Genomic DNA, 20,371 nt, shown 5'->3' with positions numbered 1-20,371 from the left:
AGAGACACTTCAAGTAGAAATGGCACATAAATACATGAAAAAAATCTTCAATATCACTTGTCACTCAAGAGGTTCAAATTAAAACAACACTGAGATTCCATCTCTAAGAATGGCTATTATCAAGAAATCAACCAATAACAAGTGCTGGCAGGGCTGTGGGGAAAAAGGAATCCTTCTCCATTGTAAGTGTGAGTGTAGACTGGTACAACCACTATGGAAATAAGTCTGGTAATTTCTTAAAAAATTAAAACTAGGAGTTCCACTCAATAGTTATTCCGCGTTTTGGTATCTTGCCTAAAGAATTGAAAGCATCATATCACAGTGATGTATGCATACCCATGTTCATAGCTGCAGTTTATACTAGTCAAATCTTGGAAACAGTCCAAATGCCCATCAATCAGTGAATGGATAAAGATGTGATTTTTTTTTTATACAATAGAGTACCTACTAGTCTGCCATAAAGATGAATAAGCCTGAGACATTTCTAGCTAAATGGATATATCTTGAGATCATACTCTTATGTGAAATAAATTGGACACATAAGTTTAAATACCATATCATTTCTTTGATATGAGAAACTAAAAGGGTAAACAAGGACTAAAAAATGTAATAGACATTGAGAAATGGGAAGAAAATGTTCAAATAAGAAGGGAAACAAGGGAATGGGGAAGGGGAAAGGAAAGAAGGGCAAAGAAAAAAATGAGAATAGAAAGAAAAAATGAAATAAACCTTTTGTAAATAAGGAAGAGGGGATGAAGAGAGGAGAATGGGAAACAAGAAGCAAGATTTATCCTGAACAGGTACAGATTCCCTGTGATGAATGTTATCATTATGTATACCTAAAATGTACCAATAAAATTTTTAAAGAGCCAAAAAATTAGGAAATGATCTAAGTCAGTGGATTTGCAGAATGTCAGTCTTTGATTCATTTTAGTACTATCCCAAGGAAGCAATTCTGAAGAGGGAAGGATGATTTTTATATGGAAAGAGTACATAAAAGAAAACACCAAAATGCCAAATACTCAGAAAACAGCTAAGTGACATGAACACAGACTACAGAACACTGTAAGTATATGTGGGAATGCGTCTGTAAACCCGAGAAAGGGCAGTGAGAAGAGCAGATGCCGGTGTAAGAGACCGAGGGGCTGGGGATTTAGCTCAGCGGCCCAAGTGCTTGCCTATCAAGCATGAGGTCCTGAGTTCAATCCTGGGTACAGGAAAAAAAAAAAAAAAAAGAAAAAATAAGAAAGAAAGAAAAAAAGAAAAGACTAAAAACAAATAAAGACATAGGAAGAGCAGGTACTAATTTTTATGAGATTCTGGGAACAAAATTCATTTTCTTTCATTTAGTAAACAATCAGCAAGAGTTATATAACACACTAGGAACACAGTAACAAAAAAGGTTATGATATTTACTCTCAACGAGCTTATATTCTCAACTTAGTAACCTAAGGTTTTTGTTTTGTTTTGTTTTTGTCTGAGACAGGGCATCACTATATAGTCCAGGCTGGTTCCTCAAACTCAAGTGTTCATTCTGCCTCTGCCTCCCGAGTGCTGGGATTATAGGCAGTTGCCACCATACCTGGCTTAGCATACAACAACATTAAAGGAAAACAATAGTTATACCAAGAAAACCAACTGCTATGCTTTGCTCAGTATGACGGTTTATGTATTTTCCTGGCTGGGCAGATTTAAAGGAGAGTGTTACTTGTGTAAAGATGTTACTAGTGTGATTATCTGACTGATGACATCAGCCATACCCATCTGAGTGAAGATGATGAAAGCAGCTTCTATTAGCTGAAAATATACTTTGTGTTTTGCATTGCATATGTGTTACATATTTTTATTCTATCCTCAAGCAGACCTTAAATTTTTAAAAAAAACTTTGTGCCTATATGTGGCATTGGGGATTAAACTCAGGGCTTTGAGCATGGTAGGCAAGGACTCTATCACCGAGCTATATCCCCAGTCTATTCTATTTCATTTTTGAGTTATAGTTTAAGTTCCCTAGGCTGTACTCCAACTTGTGATTCTCCTGCCTCAGTCTCCCCAGTAGTTAGAATTTAGGTGTGTGTCACTGCACTCGTGTTTATTTTATTTTTTTAATTTTAGAAAGAGTAACTGCAGTGACATATATATAAATAGGTCTGACAGGCACGATGATATGTGCTTGTAATCCTAGCACTTGGGAACTGAGGCAGGAGAATCATGAGTCTGTGGGCAGTCTGAGGCAAGGCACATAGTGAAACTCTTTCTCAAAATTCACAAAAAACAAAAAACTATAGCTCAAATATTCAAGAATATACCGTTTAATCAGCATCACATCAGGAAACAATTCTGTGAGGTCCTCTAGGTCCCTACTGGGAAGGAGGCAGGTGCTATTTGTGTTCATATTCTATTTACAGCTGATAAAACAAGATCAGCTTGGAAGGGGCAGGATCTGATTAGAACTCAGGTCTCATCACCACCATACAGAACCTGTAGAGAACACATGCTGAGTATTATTCATTCATCTCAAAAAATGTTTCAGTGGGTACATGACCCCGGTATTGTGTACATGAAAGACTAGGAGAGAGTTGGCAGAAGACAGACCAGGACACTCTTACGGAGCTTACACTGTTTTTAATTCCTTTTCTTTCTTTTTGAGACAGGATCTTGCTATGCAGTTCAGGCTGGCCTTGAGCTCATTTTGTAGCCCAGGCTTGTCTTAACTTGCAATGATCCTCCTGCCTCAGCCTTCCGAGTGCTGGGATTATAGGCATGCACTACCATACTCCACTTTTTTGTTTTTGAGACAGGGTCTCTTCTATACAGTCCTAGCTGGTCTTAAACTTGTAGCAATCATCCTGCCTCAGCCTCCTAAGTGCTGGGATTATAGACGTGTGTCGCCATGCCTGGCCGATACAGCTCACATTCTAATAGGAAAATGGAACAAAAGAGTCAACATAGTTGTTATGCATGTGAGAAGAATACAAACATAGTCCTTGATGAGAGAATTCAGTGAGGGAAAAATGGCCCAGTTTAGTGAGCAGAAATGTCTCTCTGAGGAGGCAAGACCAGAGCTGAGCACTCAAGATTGAAGAAGATAGCCATAAAATGAACAGTGGAAGGGGCCAAGAAAAACACACAGTGTGTATAATGGCCCCAGAAGGGGGCTAAAAAGCACAAGGAGAACTGCACTCGGGCACTGAAGCATATCAGTGTGGCTGAAAACACTCTGCAGGCAGAGAGATAGGAAGGCCAGATAGTACAGTGTTTTGCAACCCAAGGTTAGTAAGGGTAAGAATAAAACCCAAGTCCAATGCGAGACAACTATTTTCAAGCAGAGAAGTGACATGTTATTTGTGGTTATTTAAAAAAAATGTACACACACACACACACACACACACTCTCACTCACTTTGAACTCACTTTATAGCCCAGGCTGGTCTTAAGTTCACAATGATCCTTCTACCTCAGCCTTCCAAATGCAGGGATTCTAGGCATGTGCCACCATGCCCGGCTCAAAAAAAAAAAAAAAAAAAGATATATGGCTGGGGATGTAGCACAGTGGCAGAGTGTTCTCCTACCACGAGATGCCCTGGGTTCCAACCCCAGACCACCTACCCCAAAACGCATTTATATAAAAAACATGCTGGGCATGGGGCTCACGCCTGTAATCCCAGCACTCAAGAGGCTGAGGCAGAAGGATTGTTGAATGTTCGAGACCAGCCTGGGTTACAAAGTGAGCTCAAGGCCGGTCTGAACTACATAGCAAGACCCTGTCTCATTTAAAAAAAAAAAAAAAAAAAACCAACCAAAAAAACATTTTGAACACATGAAAAAAATAAACAACAGCTACTACCTAGCATTACTAAATGTAAACATTAAATAGGGCTCAGAATTTTGTTAATTTGTTTCTTGAGATGGTCTCATTTTGTAGTCCAGGCTGACCTGGAATTGTGTAGCCCAGGCTGAGTTTGAACTTGAGGCCATTCTCCTACCTCAGCCTCCTGAGTGCTGGAATTATAGGCATGTGGTACTGTGCCCTGAGCAGAAATTTTGTTTATAAGTAAAGCATAATGCCTGTGATTATCACTGCATAGGAGCAATGGTAGAATGGGCAAGGCCATAAAGGAAACAAGCTAGATCCATTCCCACATCTGGGAGGTAATCTCATTGACCAGAGGAAGCAGGATTTTGCATTTCAAAACCAGTCCACATGATAGGGTCAGTCTACTATGTCAAGTTAAAGTTTGTGGTCCCCAACAATGAAGCAGGTCTGGAAGTCCTCTTTTGACAGTGTTCATGAAGTGAGGTCAACAGTATGGTTAATGCTGTTGCCAAGCACCATCCAGGGAAAGCAGGCTTGTGAAAACATGATGGTATGTCCTCGTGTACCTGCTTCACAGCATCTGACGACATGGGACCTCTTTTCCACTCTAAAGTCTAAATGACTATGAGATGTAAAACATCTAAGCTGAGGCAGCCAGGACAGTGTGACTAAAGAGTTGAAGGAGAACCTCCAGAAAACACTTCAGACAGTGGCAAGAACAGGATAAACATATTGGAAGCAAGGGGGAGCATTCTGAGGGAGACTGATGGCAATGTCTCTTTTATCGCAGTAATTTCTTTTGTAATTTAAACATTCACCAAATCTTTTAATCACTCCTCATGAAAGGTCAGAATACAAAGGACAAAAGAGTCATAAAATTTCAAACTGAGACAAATTATCAATTAGGTGTTCAGATAGGTTACAGAAATACTTTAGATACAGTAGGTCAAAGGTTTTCATTATTTCCTTTCCCAGGGCCAACAGACAAGAGGATCCACCCCAAAAGAGGAGGTAGAAACATCCCAAACTGCTGCTGTGTCTGCAGGGAGAGGAGCCCCTGCTAGAGCAGCTTAGATGACTCCAGGAAACCTGCTGTATCTGAGCATCTCCTGGGAAGTTCTGTGGGTTCTGGGGGAAATGGGGGCAAAATTGTGTAATGAGACAGAAAACTAGCAAAGGAAAACAAGTTATCAACTTTAACTATTGCTATCATTTATAATTTTTTTTAAAACAAATAACACATAATCCATGTAATGTGTTAAGTGTTATGATGTGGTTCTCATAGGCCATCAAAAATTATCAAGGTACTAAATGGGAACCATTTATCAACACATTTACTGGCCTTTTTATTTATTTATTTATTTTTTGGTACCAGGGATCAAACTTACACCCTTGCACTTACCAGGTAGGTGCTGTGTCACTGACACATCCCTAACCCTAAACAAGGACCTGTTAGACTTAGAAGAACTATTGGACGAGACTCCCTTTGGTGAATAAAGGATCAGCAGCCTGAAAAAAAATCATAATCCAGTCTTTGTTCATTAATGGGGGTCCTAATAATGTCCACAGCTTTATGGGAGACACCCCAATAAACATCGTTAAATATATTATTATATGTTTATATTGGTCATTGTCAAAAGCTCGTATTTTCTTTTTACTGGGGATCAAACTCATGACATCGTGCTTGCCAGGCATGCGCTTGTACAGCTGAGTTAAATACCCAGCCAAAAGGTCAAGTTTTCTATAAACAGAACAATAAGGTCTTCTGATTAAAAGATGCTCTTGGTATAAAACTAAATTTAAAAAAAAGTTTTCATATGGTTATGACAATTCATTATTGTTAATCTCATAGTATATTAAATATATTCACGACTTCCAGCTGTATAGGTCTTCTAGAATATAAAACTGGGACTGTTTATTCTGGTAGGATTTTTCTTTTAGTTTCAGATATCTGCCTTTGTCTTGTGTTCCAGCTACTGGTAGGAGAGATATATGTCAAACCAACATGAGACTGCCTGTCAAAAAATAAATTTTTTTTAAAAAGGGCCTCTATGATGTTTGTTATATGTGTTATTACACTTAGAAAAGCCTAGGTATTAAACAGTTCAGACAATGCCACAAATTTCTTCAATGGCATTCCATTAAAAACCAATAAATTAGGTGAGAACTTTTTTTGTAATACATAGAGATGACTAAGGCTATTATTCTATACAAAAATAGAGACAAATATAAAAAAGTCATGATTGTCATGCTAAAATATTATGTAGCTTTTATTCTTAAGTTTTCTTTATAAAGTGTTGTATGTTAACACTCAATTACAATAATGACTGGTAAAGAGTAACAGTCTTCTGGCTATACTTTATATTTCAAAATGATTGACAGCCAGATAAAATTATGATAATTAAGTTCACTGCTTTTACTACAACACTAACGCCGCTGATTTTCTCTTATTGGTGTTCAACAACTGAGGTTTAGAAACCAAAGTAAAAAAGGTAACTGGACTGAAAGGACAGCCAATATTTTGACCCTGGCCCTCCAGGGTCAACAAGGACCCAAACATGAGGGAACCTTTGTTGTGATATCCTACAACTCTGGTAGATCACTCATCTCCTAGCCAGGGAGACTGATGAACCACAGAGGACAGAAATCAACAATGTACAGTATGCCTATGAAGAGTCACCAGGAGAGAAAAGTCTCCCGTACTTTCAAAGAAATCAACTGGCTTAGCAAAGGCTGTGACTTATACTGATGGCTGACACTGACAAAAAAAAACCAAGGTGCTCCATACATGGTTCCAAGGTAAATCCTGAAGATAAATAGCAAGGGATTAATTTGATTACTACAGATCTCACTTTAACTTGGTATTGAACACCCCACAGAAAGATATAATAAGATATATAAGATATATAGTAAGATATATTACACAAGAAGCTCTCACCTAACTTGTTGGTTTTTAATGGAATGTCATTGAAGAAATTTGTGACACTGTCGGAAATGTTTAATACCTAAGTAAGCATTTCTAAGGGTAATAACACAGGTATACAGAAGATATATAAAATATTGACATAATATCCTAGATAAAGGGAAAAAAAGGCTCCAATCACCAATGCCTTATGGTAATTTTCAGCTATGCCAGTAACTAACCATTCTCCTTCAACCAGTTAAAAGATATTTCTTCAGAGGGAGAATATTATAGATAGTTCAGTTACTTAGATCCACATATTCACCTTTCTTTAAAAACACAATTACACAAACAAAAAGGAGGAATATGGTTACCTCCACACGCACAATTAGATCTTGTTATCATTACCCTAAATTGTAACCTTAAAAATTTTAAATTTGGTTGCAGAAAGCAAATACAGCAGAACTTCAATGGCAAAAGGACAAATCTGACAAGTACATCCAGGGTTCAAGTCTTATACAAGGACGTTCAACCAGAAAGTGAGATGGTCCAGAGCAGTTAGTAACATGGGGTTAAGGGTGTTTGTGTATTAACAGACAATGGATCATTATGGCTGCCTGCCTGGAACCTGTGACCACAGGAGAGGAACAGTCCAGTTCTATAGTAGAGACTGTTCTCTGACCCTCCATTACAAGCATTCTTGATGATGACCCTAGAACAAAGCTGACACTCCAAGTACTGAGATCCATGCAGGGTAAAAAATCCATGACACGGAGATAACTAAAGACAGTGCAAGAGGCTGGCATGATGGTGACACACATGACCTCTTAAAAATACGTTTGTTGCTATGATAGTCATTATAGCCTGATGCTGTTTCAACTGCTGCAGTTACGAAAACAAAAAGGGGGAAATGTTAGGGACTACGAATTATAAATGGACACAGTATCTGTCCTAGGTTCTCTACCCTGGCTGCCTCATGGACCAGTTTTGCAATGTGGTAATCCCACTTCCTCTGGTAAATGAGATTAGCACACCCAAACGGGGATGGACTTTAGCTTTTTTTTTCCCTTTTGGTACCAGAAGTTGAACTCATGACCTTGCACTTGCCTGGCAGGTACTTAGGCCTCTGAGCTAAACCCCCAGCCCTATTGGCTTCTTTCTTTCATGATGATAAACTTGCCCATTCTACTATTGCTCCTACCTGTTACAGGAAAAGCACATCACCCGCTCCCCTGCCCATAGGCTAATAAAATGGTGGCTAACTGGAGATTGGGGCCTTCTGTTCTCCAAGAGTAACTGGTTGTCCCAAAATCCCTAATGTACCCTCTACTTTGTCTCTTGCTCTTTTGTTTCTTTCTTGTCACATGCTGTAACCTGAGTAGGAGATTGTAGGCTCTTCTTGGGGGTCTTCAATAAGTTACACTGACTATTAAAAGGGTCTCTAATACTTCAGAAAGGGGCAAGGAAGAAGAAAGAAAAAGAAAGAAAGAAAGAAAAAAAGAAAGAAAGAAGCAACAGCAATGGGATAAGTAAGTGTGCCCAAAGTGGGGGTGCTTTTTTTTTTTTTGGTATAGGGTCGAACTCTTGACCTTGTGCTTGCCAGGCAGGCGCTTATACCTGATGAGCTAAATCCCCAGCTCAATGGGGAGTATTTTGAGAAAGATGAATGGTGATGTTTTCTTTTTTTTTTTTTTTTGGTCTTTTTCTTTTTTTATCGGTACCAGGGATCGAACTCACGACTGCCTGCTTTCAAGGCAGGCGCTTATGCCGCTGAGCTAAACCCCCAGCCCCTGAAATAAATTTTTAAAAATTTAATACAGAGTGGAATTTCCATTCATGAATACTTTTGTTTAGAAACAATTTGGTCGGCAAACACACATTTGGCAAAATTTTGTTTTTGTTTGCAAACTCTATTAGGTGACTGACACCACTGTGGCCATCTTTTCCAATACTGTAGAACAAATTAAGTTGTGGATCAAGCACCACTGTATTCCCTATATATGTCAGTTACTTCTTACATGATCCTCTCTCTTAGTGGGGATCAATATTGTTGTTGTAGACCTGGGAACTAAACTAACTCCCTTGCACATGCTAGGCAAGTCCTCTATGATACCCCAGGCCAAGGACTTTTTCAGTCTGGAATCAAACCCTTCAAAAACAGGGAATTTTGAATTATTTCATTGACACCTTTCTCCTGTCCTCTTTTTTTTTTTGTCTTTTTCCTTTTTATTGGTACCAGGGATCAAACTCACGACTGCCTGCTTGCAAGGCAGGCACTTATGCCGTTGAGCTAAATCCCTAGCCCCATCCTCTTGTTAATTATGTATATGAAGCATTAGCTTCGTTAGTTCACCTGTGCATGTACTTTTTCATCATGCTCTATTCCACGCAACCACTGTTTTCTTTCCTGACTTGGGCTTTTCAGCTTCACATGGGGAATCTATTTCCTTTGCTCAATCTCAGTGTGAGGCATTCAGGATTTACTCCTGGGGTCCTTTCTCTAGAACATTCTAAGTGAACTCATCTAAGTTCAAAATATTACTCCCAGATCTTTATGTATGGCCCTTGTTGTACTTTGCTCCAGAAATCTAACTGTATTCTTGACATTTGCATTTGGATTGCTTAACAGGTATCTTGCATGTAGAAGCTGAACATAATGGTCCACATCTGTAATCCCAGCACTTATGGAGGCTGAGGCAGGAGAACTGCCAGGAGTTTGAGGCCAGCCTGGGTTCCATAGTGCATTCTGGGCCAACCTGAAGTGCACAACGGGATACTGTTCAAAGACAAACGGATAGACCAACTTAGGACGTCCATTCTTTTCCTTTTACTTCACTGCCCACCTATCAAGTTCTGTAGCTCTCAGTATCTCCTAATGTATCCTATATTCGCAGTCCAATCCTTTTTTTTCTCTTCTTGGTACTGGCAATTGACCCCAGGGCCTTTGCACTGAAACACTCCCAACTCATTTTGTTTTGAGGCAGGTTCTCAGTAAGTAGTTGAATTGCCCATGCTGGGTTGAACTTGCATTCCACCTGTCGAAATCTTCCCAGAGTGGTAGGATTACAGGTTTGTCCCACCACTACCACTTCATTCTAATCCTCTTTCATTTCTTTTGCTTTTGATGCTGTGTTGGCTTTTGTTTGTTGAGAAAAAGTGTTCTTACATAGTTCGGGCTGGTCTTGAACTCATTATGGAGTCCAGGTTGGCTCTGAACTCACAGCAATCCTCCTGTCTCAGTCCCCTGAGTACTAGGATTACAGGTGTGTATGCCTGGCTCCTCTTTCATTTCTACTGTCACCTCCATTCTGACATAAAGTCTAACCACACTCTCTCTTTCTTTTGTTCTTCTGTGAGGGTGAGTATTGGAATTAAATCCAGGGGCACTGTATCACTGTATCTTTAGGTGTACTTCATCACACTGCCCAAATTCTGCTCTTGTTGCCCTAAGACTTATATTTCATGAAGAAACCAGAGTAAAGTTCTTGGAGGTGTGTGACAGGGTCTCACTATGTAGTTCAGGCTGACCTTCAACTTAATATGTAGCCCAAGTGGGCCTCAAGCTTGTGGTGATCCTCGTGTCTCAGCCTCTTGAATGCTGGAATTACACATCTGGCCAGGAGCCACAGTCATCTTAAAAAGGCAGATGTGATCACTTACCAATAGCTTCCTCTTGTATCATGAATTTGCTTCTGACTCTTTATTCTAAATGACAAAGCCCTACATAATCAGGTCACTGTCTCCTTTTTCATTCTGAACATTTCACTTGCTAGAGTAAATTATACTAGTTTAGAAATTTTTGGTACTGGGAATTGAACTCAGGACCTTATACTTGCCAGGCAGGCACTATACCATTGAGCTATATCTCCAGCCCATATGTATGAAACCAAGGTCATCTTTCTTTTGCAACAAAAAATTAAGTCTTCGCTTTAAGAAATGCCCAAGAAACATGCTGGGTATTGATGAAATAAGATTACAGTTAGTAAAATGCTTACTTGAGTATTCTATTTTTAGCTCCAATTTTTAGATTTTTGATGGAAATAAGAATATGCCCCTCCTGACCTTGAATCAAGGCCGGCAGCTTCCTGACACTGTTGGTTTCAAACAGGAGTCTAAAGAGATGTCTTTATGATCTCTTGGCCATTTTAGAACTTGGGCAGTGAAGTGGTCAATTCATTAGAAACAAACAGCTTGAAGAAATGCCCCCGGACGCCCATGAGCAGCTGTAAGCGTGGCAGACTGCAGCAGCCCAGGATAGGAGACACCGGCTTTTACTGGGACCCATATCATGCTGGGACCTGGAGTGCTGGGAAACCAAGCAACCTCTCATCCTTGCCTGTTTTGTTTTGTTGAACTTCAATATACATGAGCGTATGGACAGCTATTTTGAAGAGAAAGAGAGACTCTGACAGTCATTAGTGACTTCCCTACTGTCTGGTTTTAAAGACCTAAATCGCCTTCCTCATTCTGTTTGGATCAGTTTTATACTATGTGGTTTTGTATGAATTTTCTGTTTGCAAAGACATGGACAACTATTTGGAAGAAAACAAAGAGACAATATGATAGACAGTGAAGATCTCAGGTCGTCTAGCTTTGAAATTTATATCTCTTACATTGCTTTCTTATGTACTATTTTGTTCTGTTTAATTTTACTCCTTTAAAAAAAAAAAAAAAATCTCTGAAGTGGCCTTATCCCTGATTACTCACCCTGTAGGTAAACACTCTTCAAGTCTCTTGTACTGGTAGCCAGAATTAGGGTTGATTTGGCCTCCTGGAGTGCAGGCTGTAGCTTGGATAGTTAACTGGTGGCAGGCACACTTGGATCTGTACAAGACACAACAGTACAAGAGCTAGAGCTTTAAGTTTTTTGTTCCTTTCTTTTTCTTATTGTGAGACTTTCTTTAGAGATAGAAATACTAATAAAAGGATAGGGACAAGGTAGTAAAAGTTTCTTTTCTTCTTTCATATATGTAAATGAAAAAAAAAGAGAGAAAGAATAAGAGAGACCTGTGCCTGTAATCCCAGTTGTATAGGAGGCTGAGGCAGGAAGACTACAAGTTTGAGGCCAGGCTAGGCAATCCAATAAGACCTTGCCTCAAAATAGAAAATAAGGGCAGGGGATATACTTTGTTGCTTTCTGGATTCAATCTTTTTTTTTCCTTTTCCTTTTTGAGGCGGGATCTTACTATATAGTTCAGGCTGGCCTTGAGCTCACTTTGTAGCCCAGGCTGGTCTTGAACTTGAAATGATCCTCCTGCCTCAGCCTCCTGAGGGTAGGATCAGAGGTATGCAGAACCACACCCTACACTGGATTCAATCTTTAGTAACTCCCCTCAAAAAAAGTGAGAATTACAGACATAATGAAACAAAGAAATAACTGAAAGCATGATGGAGGAAAGCAGAAAAAAAGGAGCTAGAGACAGTAGTAATATAAGACACGTATCACTAGGCTATGTCACACTCCGACCTCTTTTCCTCCCTGTTAACTATCACAGAGGCCAGTGGCAGGAGTTCCAGCAGTGAGTGGAAGAGAAACGGGGAAAGCAGTACAGATATAAAGTGAAGGAAGAGGAAAAGAAACCATAATAAAGTTGGAAGGAGGGGCAGCGGTTTTCCCACAACTTACTTGTCCCGACACCCATCCTTGCAGTCACAGCCAACCAGAAATTCCGGACCTGTATTAATGAACACACCCTTGCCTGGAATCCGTTCCTTGCTATAGGCCACCTGGGGTGGAGGGGTTGTGTCAATCTCATTGACACAGGACAGGGGAACATCTTCCTTCCCATAGGTGATGTCCAAAATATAGTAAAAAGGCTTATAGGGCTGAAATTTTCGGTCCACTAGAACGTATGGATCCAGACAGAACATCTCTAGGAAGAGGAAGTCACATCCAGTCTCAAAAAGGTAGCGTTCAATCTCTTGCATTGTCCGAAGGCAGAGGCCACAAGGTGTCTTATAGATAACGTGAAAGCCCATTTTGCGGTTAACTCGGCGCCGGGCAGTCATCCGTCGGAAGTCATACAGTAGTGGAACCAACAGAGGGTTTTTGCCTCGGTACTGCTCATTCCTCATAGGTCTGACCCGAGACAGACAAGTATAGCTGCAGACATGAGGTAAGTAGAAAAGCTTTTCCATGGGGGCGCGGTAGGAGGGCTCTGCTGGGGCCCGTTCCAGCATGCCATGAAAGGCTGGCGGGGCTGGAGGAACTGGGGGCGCAGCTGGTGCGGGGGTAGAGGTTGTTGAGCTTAAAGGTGATCTGTAAATGGGATACATCAGATTAGAAGGCAACAAGGCCCTTCTATTGTGTAATTACCCTTCAGCTAACTAAACCATTTCTCTCATCTTTCAAACTACTGTGTGTGTGGGTGTTGTTGTTGTTGTTGTTTTTTTTTTTTTTGAGACAGGGTCTCACTGGGTAGGTCAGCTGGCCTTGAGTTTACTATATAGCCCAGATTGATCTTAAACTTGTGGTTATCTTCCTGTCTCCACCTCCTGATTGCTGGGATTACAACGCACTACCAAACCTGGCTCAAACAACTGTGCTCTTGAAACTAGAGATGACACAAAAATGGGAATCTTCCTTTGTTTTATCAAACCTGGGCAATGAAATTCACTGGTTACTCTTCATTGATTGAGAAATTGCAATTTGAACAATATATCTTATTCTATCTGTAAATTATGGAGGTATTGCCCAGTCTCTACCAAACCCTTTTATTTTTGTACCCTATAAATGTGCTAATGCCTAGGATTCAAGGAAAGAGATAGTAGAGTCTACTTTCTATTGTAGCACTGATGGTGCCAGGTTCTAACAAATGTCTCTTGGTGGTAACGTTTCTAAGCATCCAGTTTCAACTGCAGATCTTTTTTTGTATTTATCCTTTTAAGATGAAAGCTTTCTTTTAAATCTGAACTCCTCACCATCATAACCTAAGGTCCCTTGAAGCCAAGAAGCTGGCCCTAGAAAGTGATCAACAGTTTGTGTTGTCAGCCCACCCACAGAAGCTGAGATTTTCTCACCTGAATGTCTGGTTGATCCCAGGTTTCCCACCAGAGATATTTTCATTGAGTGCAGGGGATGTAGGGGAAGAATGACCAGAGCCCACAGATCCTGGTCTGAAGGATGTGCTCTTTTTGGCTACCTGCTTCCGTGACTGAGCAAGCTGGCTTTCTAAACTTCTAGGAGGTGTGAGAAGAGATCATATAGTAAGGGAAGCAGAAAATGTATGAAAGAAACTGAAGAAAAAAGAATGAATAGCACTCACTCATTTTCACCTGCTTGGGGGGACACAGGTGGGGCAGGTGGAGCAGGTGGAGCTGTAGGTTGTGGGGGCTCCACTGGCTTATATTGGGTTCCAGTGCTTGTTAGATCCTGGGTATACTGGACAACAGGGCCTTTGCTCCTCACAGCACCTACAGGAACAGGCAAGTAATCACTGAGAAGGTGGTAGCTGTATTGATTCACATTCCTGATTCTTAACTTCTATGCAATTAAAAAAGCAGCAACTTAGCCAGCTATGGTGGTGTATGCATATAATCCCAGTACTCTGAGAGGCTAAGATAGGCAGTTCACACGTTTGAGCTCAGCCTGGGCAACTTAGTGAGACTCTGTCTCAAAACAAAAATACGAGTTTGGAATGTACAGTGTGAAGGCCCTGGTTTCAACCTCCAGTAATGGGGGACAGGGAACTAGCAACTTAGTGATCATAAAGAAGATGGCAACAGAAACATTCTAAGTGCCAAGAGCATCAGTTCCCATTATTTACTCCTATGAGAAGGAATGCTAGCATATACTGGTTTTGACTTAAATATCAGGATTTTATTTTCCTGCCTTAGATAGTTTACTTCATTAGTTATAATTTGCAAATTTTTTTTTTTTTGGCTTTTATGTGAGTTGCTGGGAATTGAACCCCAGGCCTCCACCACTGTGCTGAGCACCTTATCACTTGTGCTACATACACTCCCAGGCTCCAATTTGCAAATATTTTGAAAAATGTGTTTTGTGATCAATTAATGTTGGTGGGAAAAACTAACCAAAGTACAACAGGAATATAAAGACACAATCAAAACCAAGATGAAAGCAAAAGAAAAGAAAGACTAAGAGGCTAACAATTATGTGGCTAACAAAGGTAACTACCACCTCCATACCTACCCTAACTACCACCTCCCTAAGCTAAGCCAGCACCACAAATCCATCACCACCACTGGAAACTCAGAGTGAATGTGCTGTTTCCAGTGGGTTGGTAGTGTCACCCTGGTAAACAAAGTCACTGGATATAATCACCTTTGCTGGTCTACCCATTTCTCCCTCTCCTGGTATATTTTAAGACATACCCATATTTGGACGTGTCCTGAGCTGTCCCCCTTGCTTCTTCTCCAGTGTAGAGGCTGAGGATGTCTTCATGCTAAACATGGGCTCTAGCCGTGTAGAGCCTCGATAGATCCATTCACATCTTTTATCATCCTGAGAGGAAGGAAAGGAGAGCAGGGAGAAATAAGTTAATGGTTAGAATCTATCCTGTTACTTGTGGAGAATACAGACAATGTAGCATCTCTGGGAAATCTCCCTGATGTGCCTCAAATTCCCTATCTACTCAATATATTTATGTGCTAAGTTCCATGAAAGGTAGTACCAGTATAAAAAAGAAAACTATGTATCTTCATTAACACTAAAAAGAATTGTTTTTAAAAATTTTTATTAGTACATGTTTATAGTATTCAATGGGAACAATCATTGTGAGGAGTTGATACATGTATATAACGTATCTTAATTTTTTTCAACCCTTCCCATTTCTTGCCCTTTTTTCATTTGCAAATTTTGTTTTGTTTTGGAGACAGGATCTCATTGTGTAGCCCAGGCTGGTCTTACACAGGAGGCAATCCTCCTGCTTCTGCCTCTTCAGTGCTAGATTAGAGGCATGCCACCATACCAGGTTCTCATCTGCAAAATTTGAAAGATCATAAAGAAGGTGGCATATAGAAGGTAGCAATAGAAACATTCTAAGTGCTAAGAGCATCAGTTCCATTTTTTAAATTCCTTAAGTCATCTTCTTTGCCCTATTATTGTACACAAACTGAAACCCATGGGAAAAATGGAACTAGCTGCTTACCCTGTATTTACACACAATGTAAATAGTTCAGGGTGTGCGTGATATGTGTGTGTGCGCCAAAATCATGTAGACTAGTAGTACAATAAAATTCATGAATTTTCAACAATCAATTGCATAAGAACAAAAAAAGTAAAGAAGCACATGTTAAAATTAACTAAAGCAGTAAGGACAGATATAAAGGTAAGAAAGAGTTAAGCTATCTAATCGATATAAACTTTCCGTTTTTGCACTGCTGGAGACGAAACCTAGGACCTCAAGTATGCTATATAAGTGTTCCACCAAGAAGCTACATCTACAGCCTTTATTTAAAAAAATTTTTTTGTAAATCCCTTCTTTAAAACATTATTTTTAATTTACATTCTTTGGAGATAGGGTTTCCCTATGTGATTCAGGCTGACCTTGAACTATATAGCCTAGACTGGCCTCAAACTTGCAGTAAACCTCTTGTCTCAGCCTCCCAAAGGTTGGGATTATAGGTGCATGCTACCATGCCCAGCATTATTTTTTAAAATTTTACTACTATTTTCTTGAGAAGGATCTTGCTATGTAGTTCACACTGGTCTTGAACTCATTACATAGCTGAGGCTGGCTCTGGACTTGCAGTGTTCCTCCTGCCTCAGCCTCCTGAGTCCTGGGGTTATAGGCGTACACCAGCACACCCAGCTGGCCCTCATTATTGTCTCTTATGTCAACTCTCTAACCCCACTCTGCCTCCAAAATCCTAGGGAAAAACAGTACCAGGAAAAGGATTCTGACAAGGCTGCCATCCACCTCCTCAACTCGGGACTTCCACCAGGTGCCTTCCCACTCGGTCTTGATAAGCTGGCCACTCTTTAGAAGCACCATAGGGCGGTTGGGATAGGCAGTGATGTACTCCTCTATAAAGTCTCGGCAGGAGGTGTCCTCTATGTCCTCCCAAGTCTTTTGCACTGTCCCAAGGAAGAAGAAGAGCTGAGAGAGGGCAGGTAGTTTTGTGACTGGGCAACAGGGTGACAGGGACACAGTTAATATTTTTCAAATTGACATACAGAAAAAAATAAAGAAATCATAACCTCAAGGGAAGCAAAACCAAGAGTACGTACGTACTGAATCTAATAAATAAATGTATATACCAATTAAGTAAATATTAAGCAACAAATATAGATAATTCACTCATTCATACAAATGGACATTTTTCCTTATAAAAATTCAAAAGGACATCCTTCCTAATTTGTTAATATAAGTTCAATGGTGAACAAAAGCTACTGGAGACAGAAATACATTTTTGGAGTTTTGGGTGTTTTTTGGTACTGATAACTGAACCTCACACTGAGCTACATCCCCAGCCCAACAAAAGCTATTGCAAGATACCATGGAATTAGTAAGAAAATTTGTCCTTCTCTCCTTAGATTTTTTTAGGGTTACTGAATATGTAACGTGGCAGTGTTAGTTGACTCTTCTGCAATTAAAAGCAGTTGCTTCTAAGAATCTGTCCCCAAGCCAATTGTAGAGACACTATGAATCTCTGCCTGGCATAGCTTTTTTAGGAAACATTATGTGAACTACAGATTTACAGAAATGTCAAGTAAAACATCAGACTAGGAAAGTAGTAATACTTTTTCAAATTTGAATCACTCAGAAATGAAATCAAAATACATCTATAATATGAATAACCTATCCAGTATCAGCCATGACATTCTAGTATTTTACTCGTTACAAAGACCTAGCCATAAAAGGAGGACATATAATGCTTCTCCCAAAGAGCATCAAACTTACATTCTTTAAGAGTAGAACACTTAAAACACTAGGGCTTTTCAGCTGAGCATCTGAAGAAGAAATACAAGGCAAAAAAGGAAACTTGATAGAGCTAAGGAATACTCACATGGCCGGCAAATGGGATATAATTCTGACTGTGTGACGTAGGAAGCATAGCCATCATCAAAGAAAATGAGAAATCTGTGAAGGAAGAGTGATAGTTAAATAATGTGGGCGTTATATTTAACATGATCTATAGAAATTATTTTATCACAGTCATTCCTCTGGATAATTGGACACACCCCACAGAAAACACTCTGGTCTATTTTCTTTCTTCTCACCCAAAGAATAGGAATTTTTCTTCATCTAACTACTATAGCCCCATTTTGAAAAAAGTCACTTTTGTTCCTCTATTCCTACCATGCTGTCAACTACTTAGGCTCTTCTTTCTGCCTTCTCTGTGAATCTCACAGTCAAAATCCCCAGTCAATCATTCGTCAATCCTGATTGCTCTCCTAGTTTTCTCTTTGAGAAAAGAAGGCGCTGGGGATGCAGAAAAGTCACCATATAATTCTTGGGATACTAACTCATTATCTTTTATACCTATGACAAGGGTTTTCTGGTCACTGGAATTAAGAACACAAAACTGGGTCGGGGGTTTGGCTCAGTGGCATAAGCACCTACCTGCCTGGCAAGCATGAGGTTTTGAGTTCAATCCCCGGTACCAAGAAAAACAAAAAAACTCCAAAGCTAATTGTGAAACCTAGACTGTCATGAATAGGGCAGGTGTTGTGCTCCCAACCTTTACTCCCTTTACAATTCTTCTCCCAGGTACCTGAGCTTGTTTTTGACGTTTGGAGTCTCAGCTACAATGCCAGCATAAAGCCAGACCTGATTCCCATCTTTGTATTTGGCTACCACTCGACTGCCCACATACAGGTTGTCAACAGGAGGGTGGTAATCATAGGCAATATGGTTCCCAGACAGCAGACTCTTTCCTTTGTTGTCAAATTTCACCTTGTATTTCTTTCCTGACCCTGAGTAAAAGGGAAAGACAAAAAAATTTTAAAAAACTATCAGTTTCTATGTAAGTCCTAGTTGCCATGTGATGGATAAAAGAAAGGCTGTGGGGAAAAGAAACAATCAACAAGAGACCTACAGTTTGCCTGTCATCAGTGCTTCCTGTAGCTGGAACATACCCACTGTCTGGATGGCGATAAGGGTGCCTTTGTGCCATGTCTTCGTTCTCTTCTTGCCCAGAATCCGCATGCTGACTATCAGGTCACCATCTTTGCTCAGTTCTCCAGACATGTGACTGAAGGTTCCTATGGAAGAAAGCAAAGTGCCACTGTTTGTGTAGCCAGCAGGACAGTAAATATACCAGTTACAGTATTAGTCAAGTATGCTTCCCACCTGGCCAAAGACAAAAATGCAAGACAGAAAATTTGACAGTTTAGGCTAACAGGAGAAACCTGAATAACTGAAGTTCATACACAATTCAAAAGCATCTCACTTCACCCCAATGTTTACAACTCCTTATGAACAATGGTAGCTACCATTCATTAAATGCTACAAAACATTTTCCCTGTTCTACAAATAAAGCTTTTCCCAGACCTTTTTATAATAGCCTGAATTACCTTTTTCTTCCTAATTTTTCTCTGGATGTAGTATTCAAAAGCATGTAAATAGCCTAAATGTAGGGAAATAAAAGGTACTAAGATAGCTGGTATGGTGGTACATGCTTATAATCCAGCACTTTGCAAGGCTGAGGCAGGAGGATCACAAGTTTGAATCAAGCCTGGGTAATTTTATGAAACCCTCTAAAAAATAAAAAGAGGTTGGATATGTAGCTTAGAGCAAAGGCCCTGGGTTCAATCCTCAGTGCCACAAAAATAATAAATTAGTGAATAAATGAATATAACACTATTACGGATCAGAAAATCAGTTGCTGTATATTGGAATTTGACAAATAATAAGGACAATGAGTCTGGCATATTACAACAAAACAAACATCAGACAGGGGAAACAAAAATCACAAATAATCTTATACTGATCTTGGACATATAGCATATGGTATTAAAAGAAACTTGGGGCTGGGGATTTACCTCAGTGGCATAAGCGCCTGCCTTGAAAGCAGGCAGTCGTGAGTTCGATCCCTGGTACCGATAAAAATGAAAAAAGCAAAAAAAAAAAAAAAAAAAAAGAAGGAACCAGGTCTGGGAACTTAGCTTAGTGGCATAAGCGCCTGTTTAGTAAGCACAAAATTGTTAAGTTCAATCCTTGATATCACCAAAAATCAAACCAAACAAACAAAGAAACCAGAAGAATTGGAAAAGGAGATCGCAATTCTACCCATAAAATCTCTGTAAGAATTCATCTCTTTGTCCTTACATACTCCTTGACCCTAACCTTTATGAAGATCCTGACAATTGGTCTTCTTATTCACAGCATCCATGAACTTCTGGACATCTTGAGCTGATTTTCTTAAGGCAGCCATAGCTTCACGGAGCTATAGGAAAGTAAATTAGAGAAACAAGTTTTAGTAATAGGGGTTAACAACAATTTGAAAAGGCTGAGGGGGAGTGGTTGAGTGCTAGCCTGATATATGTGAGGCCTCGGGCTAGATTCCTAGCAGTGCTTACAATAAACTAACTTAATTTATCTTTTTATTTTTATTTTCTTGAAACAGTTTTGCTACACAATGCAGCTGCCTTTGGACTCACTCTGTCCCACAGGCTGCCCTGTGACTTGCAGCAATCCTGCCTCAGTCTCGAGTGCTGGATTACAGGTGTGCATCACTACATCTCGTCTT

General features: G+C 39.9%; 1 protein-coding gene and 1 non-coding gene across 5 annotated transcripts in view; one reads left to right on the top strand and one right to left on the bottom strand.

Annotated features, from left to right (window-relative positions):
- The window catches only part of Setdb1 (SET domain bifurcated histone lysine methyltransferase 1), a 45,454-nt gene that overhangs the window by 6,157 nt on the left and 18,926 nt on the right, over nt 1-20,371 (bottom strand). For 2 of the 4 annotated variants that reach the window (XM_023561349.2, XM_005007778.4), the window contains exons 5-14: nt 19,969-20,068; nt 18,759-18,884; nt 18,395-18,596; nt 17,687-17,760; nt 16,564-16,754; nt 15,050-15,179; nt 13,981-14,128; nt 13,736-13,894; nt 12,342-12,974; nt 11,423-11,539 (exon numbers count right to left, since the gene is read on the bottom strand). In XM_023561349.2, coding sequence (XP_023417117.1) covers nt 11,423-11,539; nt 12,342-12,974; nt 13,736-13,894; nt 13,981-14,128; nt 15,050-15,179; nt 16,564-16,754; nt 17,687-17,760; nt 18,395-18,596; nt 18,759-18,884; nt 19,969-20,068 — 1,880 coding nt within the window. The remainder of the gene's footprint in view (nt 1-11,422; nt 11,540-12,341; nt 12,975-13,735; nt 13,895-13,980; nt 14,129-15,049; nt 15,180-16,563; nt 16,755-17,686; nt 17,761-18,394; nt 18,597-18,758; nt 18,885-19,968; nt 20,069-20,371) is intronic. The other 2 variants (XM_003478937.5, XM_063252938.1) reach the window with 2 other exon arrangements.
- LOC111754348 (small nucleolar RNA SNORA2/SNORA34 family) lies at nt 10,773-10,907 on the top strand. The gene has a single exon (XR_002789051.1). It is a non-coding gene; the product is annotated as a small nucleolar RNA SNORA2/SNORA34 family (small nucleolar RNA).

Source organism: Cavia porcellus, unplaced genomic scaffold (assembly GCF_034190915.1).
Source record: "Cavia porcellus strain 051 isolate PalLab524CR breed Dunkin Hartley unplaced genomic scaffold, mCavPor4.1 scaffold_1, whole genome shotgun sequence".
In the NCBI taxonomy this organism is placed as follows: domain Eukaryota; kingdom Metazoa; phylum Chordata; class Mammalia; order Rodentia; family Caviidae; genus Cavia; species Cavia porcellus.
The sequence above is the reverse complement of the archived record's forward strand: the minus strand, read 5'-3'. Positions and strand labels throughout refer to the sequence as shown.